Source organism: Pteropus vampyrus, unplaced genomic scaffold (assembly GCF_000151845.1).
Source record: "Pteropus vampyrus isolate Shadow unplaced genomic scaffold, Pvam_2.0 Scaffold237, whole genome shotgun sequence".
Taxonomy (NCBI): Eukaryota; Metazoa; Chordata; class Mammalia; order Chiroptera; family Pteropodidae; genus Pteropus; species Pteropus vampyrus.
This window is the reverse complement of record NW_011889018.1, coordinates 808951-817211: the sequence shown is the minus strand read 5'-3', so window position 1 is coordinate 817211 and position 8261 is coordinate 808951. Positions and strand designations below refer to the sequence as shown.

Sequence of the window (8261 nt, the reverse complement as noted above, 5' to 3'; positions counted from 1 at the left end):
TTTTTTATTTTTCAAGCTTTTCAAGCCGGGACGACACGTGGGGAAGAGCAGGGGGAGGAGGCGCTGGTTGGCGGGGCTGTGGCCAGGCGTATCCCTCCCAGCCCCGTGTGACCCGGCCGCGTCCGTGCGGGTGCCCGCGGGTGGGGGACGGGTCCGTCTGAGCGGAGGGGACCGCGAGTGCCCTCCCGCCTGGCTTGGGGCATCCGTCCCTTCCTGCGGCACAGCTTCGAGCGCGAGGGTCTGGCCGTGAAGGAGACAGACCCCTGTCCTGGGGAGGTTGCCTTCTGGGGTGGGGGCCGGACCGGGAGAGGTGACCAGCAACGACGATACAAAAGCCACGGTAGTTTGACAGGTAGTTTGACAGACGAGAAAGAAGACGGGGCAGGTGGGGCGGAGCGGGGGTACAGACCCGGCCGAGTGGTCAGCCGTAAGCAGAGACTTAGAGGCTGGGCGGGGGGTCTCCGGGTGGAGCTGGTGGCCCATGCACGGGCCCCAGGTGAGTGCCGACCGAGGGGGAGGCGAGGCCGGGAGTGATCGGAGGTAAGTTTTGAGGGGTGAGGGGCGGTGACTGTCGTGTAGGACTTTGTGGCCATTTCGAGGAGACGGCTTTTATTAGACGTGGGCTGAAGAGTGACGAGATATGACTTAAATCTTAACGCTCACTCTGGCTGCGCCGTTGAGCATAAGCCGCAGGGGTGAGAGCGAAGGCCAGCGTGTCGCGTCCCGATCCGGTGTATTGTCGTGGTTCTGCCGGCAGGATTTGCTGGAGGGCTGGGTGTGGGCTGTGAAAATGTCATGCTGGTTTCTGGAGATGTGGACAGATTGGCGTTGCCTTCAGCTGAGCTCAGACTGGAGTCAGAAGGTTTGAGGTGAGAAACCGTTTTCCGAGTGTCAGGGCCAGGCCCCTCGGAGGCGTCCGGGTCCGGCCGCTGGGCTGGCGCTCCCTGTCCTTCCGCGACTGCCTCGTGACTCGATTCCCTGGCAGGCAGAGAGCACACCTGGTCCAATTCCAGTTTTTAAAGACTCACCAAGGTGCGTTTCGTGACCCCGGATCTGTCTTGGCGAATGTTCCGTGTAGACGTGGGAGGAACGTGTGTCCTGCCGTTGCCGGGTGGGGTGTTTGCTAAACATCACTGGTGCCCGAGAGTTCGTGTCCCTGCCGGTTCCCGCCTTCTCTGGTCCTGGGCGGGGGCGGCGTCTCCAGCTGTGACTGCGGGTTCGCCGCCCCCTCGTAGCCGTCCGCTTTGCTTCGTCTGTTCTGAAGTTCCGCGTTAGGTGCACGTACAGTGTGTTTTCTCGGCGAGTTGACTCTTTTTATCACGTGCTGTCCCTGTTTCGTTCCTGGCTATTTTCTCTGCTCTGAACTCTAGTTCGTCGGGTAGTAATACAATTACTTCTACTTTCTTGTGTCTAGAATATGCGTAATATGTTTTCTCTCTCCCGTTATTATATTTAGATAATCATATTTGAAGTGGAATTTTTAAATTAAATTTATCGGGGTGACGTTGGTTAGTTAAATAACATAGACTTCAAGTTGTACGATTCGGTGACACGTCATCTGTACACTGCATCGTGTGTTCACCACCCAAAGTCAAGTTTCCGTCCGTCAGCATGTATTTGACCTGCCCCCTCCCAGACGTGGATTTCTCGTAGACATAGTGCTGGTCCTGGTTTTTTATCCATTCGACAGTCTGTCTTTGACTGGTCTAGAGCATTTACGTTTAATACAACTCCTTACGTTTGGAGTCAGGTCTCTCATTTTTTGTGTTCTGTTTAGTCCCTGTCTGTCATCTCCTTCCCCACTTCTGGATGCTTTCGAGCCGTCTGAACATTATTTCTTATTGCATTTTAATGTCTTGTGTTTTTTTACTAAATGTCCAAAATTGTTTTTTCTTTTGATTCCTTTAGGGATTACAAAGCACGTACTTAACTTTTCACCGTCCGTTTAGAATTAGTGTTTTCCCGCTTGACGTGCATGTGGACAGTTTCCCGTCTCACAGGTCCCTTTACCACCCGCCATCTGTGACAGTGTCTTTTACCGCATTTGTCGAAAACCCTGCCAGACAGTGTTATATGTTTTGCTTTGAACCATCAAGCAAATTTTAAAGAATTCGAGAGAAGAGCCTCTGACGTTTACCTAGAGACTGACAGCTGCTTTTGCTCTTTATCCTGTGTTCTCATATTTCCCTATGGCATCCCATCTGTTTTGTTTGAAAAACACCTTTAGCATTTTTGGGGAACAGGCTTCTTTGCAGTGAATCTCTTAGTGTTCCTTCATCTGAAAATGTCTTTTAACTCACCTTCTGAAGACTATTTTCGCTGGATACAAAATTCTGCTTTGATAGATCTTTTTAGCAATTTAAAAATGTTCTGTTTGCTTCTGGCCCCCACGGTTTCTCCTTAGAAACGGGTCATTCCAGCCATTCTTCCCCGGGCGATGTGTTGTTTCTCTTTGTCTTCGGTTTTCAGCATTGGGGTTCTCCTGTGTCTGGGCATGACTTCCTTTGCGCTTTTTCATTGGGGGGCTCCCCGAACTCCCTGACTCAAGTTAGGAAACTTACCGAATTTGGAAAGTTTTCATTTTTTCGTTCGAATGTTTTTCAGCACGGGTCTTCTCCCCTCCGAGAGGCTCATGACGCGCATGCCAGATCTTTGCCGTTAGCCCTCGGGCTCATTTTCTGACCGCTCCCCCCTCTGTCGCTTAGATGGCATATTTTACCGATCCGTTTCAAGCTCACTGAGTCTTTTCTCGCATCTCCTTTTCCGTGTTTGAGTCCACTCTGCGAGTTTTTATTTTAGTTACTGTACTCTGCAGTTATAAATTTTCCGTGTGATTTCTGTGCGTATCTCGTTTCTTTGCCGAGACGTCGCGTTTTTCCACTTGTTTCAAGAGCGTTTCTGGCTGACCTGGGAAGCGTTTTCATCACTGCTGCTCTGAGGCCTTCGTCGGGTCGTTCTGACCTCGCCGTCGCCTTGGTGTTTGTGCCGTGGGTCGTCTTTTCCTGGGACCGTCCTGACGCTTCACCTGCCCGCTTGCTTTGGGCCGCGTCCTCGGCGTCTCGAGCACCGTGCTACGGGACTCGGGGGCTCACGCCAGGCCTGTGGGGAGCGCTGGTGTGCGCGGGCGGGTTCGGGCCTCCATTCCCACCCCGCTTCCTTGGGTGTTGGTTCCACTGGGCTTTGTTTCTGGACCCTTCGCAGCGCTGTCTTGGCCTGTGCCCCACGTGCGCCACCCGGGAGCCGGTCGGGGCCTTGGCAGTTGTCTCCATTAGTGCGGTTCTGAAAGGCTTTGGTTTGCCCGTTGGTACCCGGTCCAGGGCGAGCACCCCGGGGAGCACAGGTGTCCGCAGCCGCTTCCCGGGCCACTTCCCCGAGCGCCTGCCTCTGTCACTGTTGCCTCCCTGGGGTTCTCCTTGTCGTGCTGTGGCCAGAAGGTTGGGGTGCCTGCTGCCTGCTCTCTGGACGGCCCCCGCGTCCGATTCCATCCGGTCTTCGCTGCCGCTCGGTGTGACGTCGTCCTGAATCCGTCTGCCGCGTCTCACCTCGTGGAGTCTTCCAGGCGGAGTCTTCCAGCAGCCGCCGCGGGTGTTCTGCCCGGGTCTGGTTGCTGCAGTCACCGACGTCACCGAGAGGGTGCTGGGGCCCTGCTCCGCCTCGACCGGAACTAGGACTCCTGATGACTTGGAGGGTTGCGTGTAGGTTTCCCCGTGGCATGAATGGCTCATGTTCTTGGAATCCATTTCGGTACACGATTCGCCCCTGCGCTTAACGTAGTCGTGCTGTTATTAGAGCAGCTGCTGCATTTTGTACCGAATAACGTCCTCCTGTCATTTAGTTACACACTGACTTTCCGCCCGTGCAGATGAGGTGTTTACTCTTCTTCGGAACCTTGTCCTGCCTGCCACAGACAGCATCGCGGAGTTTATCCTCAGAAGACTCACCGTGGACGAGCTCAGCAGCGTAAGTCCTCGTCGGAGTAACTCGTCATTCCTCCCGTCGACGCTGGCGGGCGCTGTGTTCGACCGAAAGGAAGTCGACCTGCTGGGGACGCAGCTTCAGGGAGCAGAGAATCAGTCCGGCTCCATCCGGGTAGTAACTGACCGCGGGGAAGTCGATCGGTCCGGCTCTGTCCGGGTAGTAACGGTGACCGCGGGGAAGTCGGGTCGCTTTTCCGAGCCTCAGTCTCCTCATCGGCAAAATGGAGACGATGCGTCTACTGCCCAGGGTTGCAGGGCTTCGGACGGCGTGACGTGCTGAGGGCTCAGCATCCAGAGCGCGGGTTCGCAGGTTGGGGTGGGCCCAGGTGTCGCTGCATTCGTGTCTGTAAAGCTTCGTGAGTGATTCTGATGTGCGCGGGGGCTGGGAAGGGCCGGCCGAGGTGGAGGGTGCTCTGCGAACGCCTTCTCTGTCTCTGTTCTCCACGCAATCCGTTCTTTCCAGGACATCTGAAAAAGACGGGTAAGTTGCCCTCTGTGTTTCAAGAATGTTATGAAAATATCAATTCTTATAGAAATGCCTATTCTTAATTTTTTTTTTTTGGTTGAAATCCCTAGGGACAGATGTTGAAGTAGAATCGTTATTGTCATTTACAGTCAGTAAAATAAGAATTTATACTTATTTTAACAACTTGTATTAGAATACCCGGTTTAGTCCATTTGTTTGATAGCCGGTAAGCAGGTATAAAAATACAAAAAGACAAGCTTTACACCGAAAGGCGTGAGATGTTCTGGAAGCTGTAACCCTCTGGACTGGGGTGTTGACCTTCAGCTTTCTTCTTGTTAAGCACCTGTTTACATTTTCCCAACACTTAAGTTTCCAAGAAGCCATTTAATAACGAAGTAACTTTTTTGCGTGTTTTGTTCCAGCGTTACTTTATTCTCATCGGTATTATTTTACCTTTTGTTGACGGAAATTTTCAGACATAAACCAAAGTATCGTGAAGCTCCACATACCCATCATCTAATGCATTTATTTGGAAATCGAAGCTAAAAATAGCTTAAAAAAGGAAAGGGTTAATAGGATGTTTATCATTTAAATGCAAAGATTTTTAAAAAGCAGACTCGGTATATGGCACTTTAAAATTATTTTGAAAAATTCATTCGTGAATAAATGGGGTTTTAGACTTCCCGGTTAAGCACGTTTGCCGGGAAGCTTAGAGTTTAATAAACCGCGCCGCCCCCCGCCCACCCCCCTTGCCTGAGTGGCCCTCGGGGAAGCAAGCCCGTTTGCAGTGGATCTCAGAGTCCAGGCCGGTGTCAAGCTACCATACGAGGCCATCGAGTCTGAGAGGCGAACTGTTACCCCCCTGTGCAGGGGGCCTTGGGACATCGCGGTCTCCGCTTACTCCTCAGAGGAGGCTCTGGCCACCAGACTGGACCCGCCTGGGACTGTGGGGCATCTGCGCACCGGTCAGCGCCCTGTCCTGTCACGGTGGAGTCGAGGCGGCTTGGCCTCTAACATCTTCTCGGGGCTCCACGCTGTCGGGCCCCCTCATGCTGTCAGCCTCTCCTTTCTCCTGGGTGCTTTCCGGGCGTGGAGACAGCTTCCGGCATCCCTCACCGTAGACAAGCTCTCGGTTCCGTGTCCCCCCTCCTGGCACCGCACCCCTGCTGTGAGCTGACCTGTGCGCAGACCCCTCCGGTCCCCGCCCGGTGTCCGCCCGTGTCAGGTGGCTCTCTGAAGCCGCCAGTGACTTCTTTGTCACAGTGCAGTGGCATACACCGTGTTTTTCTTGACTCCTCGTTCCCACTGGTCACTGCTCCCCCTTAAGCACCGCCCACTTTAGCTTCGGTGACGCTGACCTCTCCTGGTCCTCCCATCTCTCTGGCCATCGCTCTCACTGTCCTCTGAATGTCCGTCCTCGCCTGTAGCCGTAGGCTTGGCTGGCCCCTCCTCTCCCGTCTTGGTGACCTCACGCGCGTCCCCAGCTGCAACGGCCGTCCTGTCTGTGTCCCCGCCGCAGGCTGCTCCTCCGCGCTCCTCGTCCGTTCAGCCAGTTGCCGTTGACGCTCGGGCTTGACCCCTTGTCACCCCACAGGGGCTCCTCGGGGCGCCCCCTCCGTGACGGCCCCGCCATCCAGCCCGGGTCTCAAGCCCAAAGCCTAGACACCTGGCCCCTTTGTCCCTCACTCCCAATCGATCACGTCTGCAGTTGTCACCTCTGTCTGCACTGCCCTTGTGCCTGGCACGTCGTGGCTGCTCAGTCAGACGGGACGGAGCTCGTGAAGCTTGCTCCCTGTGGCCATGGACTTCCGAGGGCGCTGTGACCGGCACGGCAGTGACGGTCATGGCCGGACACTGCACACTGCCGCTCGGCGCCCGTGCATTCAGCGCACGTGCTCTCAGCTCTCCTCACCGGCCGCGAGATGCTGGGTCACCTCTCTGAAACTTAGTGTGGTGTCAGGAGACGGGACAGTCACCGTCCTTGTGAGAATGGAGCGTCATAGCCGGCCTGGCACAGGCAGAGGGGACGACGGGCACTGAGTGCGGCGTGTTCGCCGTGGTCCTTGGAGGGGAGGACGTAGTTTCTGCCTCCGGGGGCTCGGCCGGTCGGTGCTGCAGGTGGGCAGAGGACAGACTCGCCGTGGACAGACGGACGTCCCGGCCGCGCTGGCACAACGGCCTCTCACCATTGTCTTGTTTAATACACTTAAGTAAACGCATTTGTTTCCTGTCCCAACTCCCAGAGTTTTGTGAAACCGCGGACTCTGCTGCTGAGTGTTCTGTCGTCTGCCTTAGGTCTCGGACCTGGACCGCTGCCGCCTGTACCTGACGGTCTTCACCGAGCTGACGCGTCTGCACGGGGAGGGGGCCTGGGAGGGCGGCACCGGCCTCTGGAGAATTCTCCGTCCCCTGAGGAATGCATCCATTCGGCACCTTCAGGACACGGACGGGGGACAGGTAACCCTGTGGTCCAGGCTCGTGGTCACGCTGGACGAGGCCCATGTGGCACACAAGTTTTCTCATCATGCGGTGTTTTGATATAAAAAGTGTCTGCTGAAAGCCAGTGTCTAAAATAGCCTTCTGTGCACAGCGTTTGATGAGGACAGGACTCCTGTCACAGCTGGTGTGGTATGTGACAGGAGGGGACGTGGGCGCCCGCCGCGGATCCGCACGGGTCTGCTCACACCGTAGAGGGGCGTGTCACCGCGCCACGTTTGTCCACCTGGTGTCCGGAGCCCTCCGGAGTCGTCCACCGCCGTGCCCGCGGGCTCCAGTCGCTCTGGCCACCGTGTACAGTTTCACAGGCCGTGTCACATGTCACAGCCTCCCCCGCAGGCTTTCGTCCTGTCTCGTCCTTCCCTGAGAATGTCCGCCTCCCGCGCACACCTGTGAGCACCGGTCGGGCCTTTGTGGCCCAGCTCAAACGCATCTCCCTGGAGGCCTTCCTGGATCTGCCCCCCCCACCCCGTTTTCCTGCCGCTCCTTATGGCTTCGTTACGCTGTTCCCGCATCTGCTGGATTTGGAGTGATTTCCGTGTCTTCCCCGCTGGATCCCAGAGCCTGGTTGCGAGCACGGGCTTTCGAGTGGGGGCTTCCTGGGTGTGAACCGCAGCTTTATCTTCACTAGCTGTGCGACCTTGGGGAAAGTACTTGCCCGCTCTGTGCCTCATGTACTGCACCTACAGAATGAGGGTTAAGGGCGTACGTGAGAACCAAAGGCAGCTCACCAGTGGCTGGCACGTAGAAAGTCCTCCGTAAATGCGAGCCATTTTCGCTTCACGCGTGGTGAGTGTTTAATAAAGCTAAGCTGAGTAATAATTAGCGGTCTGGGCTGCTAATTAAGACAGTGAAGCTACTCGATTGCTTCAATAACCTAATTTTTAAAGTAGTTTTCAAGAACTGTCCTAAAAAAATAGAGGACCGATTAATATTTCGGCGTCCTGTCTCGTACAAATCAGCACATCAGCGGCGGGACAGGACACTGTGAGTTTTGGACGTGGGCCGGAACCATGAACCGTGCCGCAGTCCTTTGAGGCTGGCTGGTCACTGAGTTCCATGACGGTCGACAGGATACACCGGCCCAGAAGCAGCACTGAATTCTGTTCTGTGTGTTGGCGGTGTGGCCGCGTGACATTTACTTGCAGAGACACTCGATTTACTGTGGGGCGTGAGGGAAGGTGTGGCACGGGCAGCAGAGAGCTCCCTCCGGCAGAGGTGTTGCTGGCTGGCAGCCTGGGGACACCGCGCTGGCCTCTCCAGTGCCACCGCCTCGTGAGAGTCCTGCCCACGGGCGTCCCAGGCACTGCACGTGTTTGCCC

General features: G+C 55.7%; 1 protein-coding gene across 1 annotated transcript in view; it reads left to right on the top strand.

Moving 5' to 3' along the window:
- Nucleotides 1–8261, top strand: part of TARBP1 (TAR (HIV-1) RNA binding protein 1) — a gene marked incomplete at both ends in the record, with an annotated part of 60335 nt that overhangs the window by 22713 nt on the left and 29361 nt on the right. Inside the window, 2 exons of the mRNA XM_023519777.1 lie at nucleotides 3863–3960; nucleotides 6739–6900. Of these exons, the coding sequence (XP_023375545.1) occupies nucleotides 3863–3960; nucleotides 6739–6900 (260 nt within the window). The remainder of the gene's footprint in view (nucleotides 1–3862; nucleotides 3961–6738; nucleotides 6901–8261) is intronic.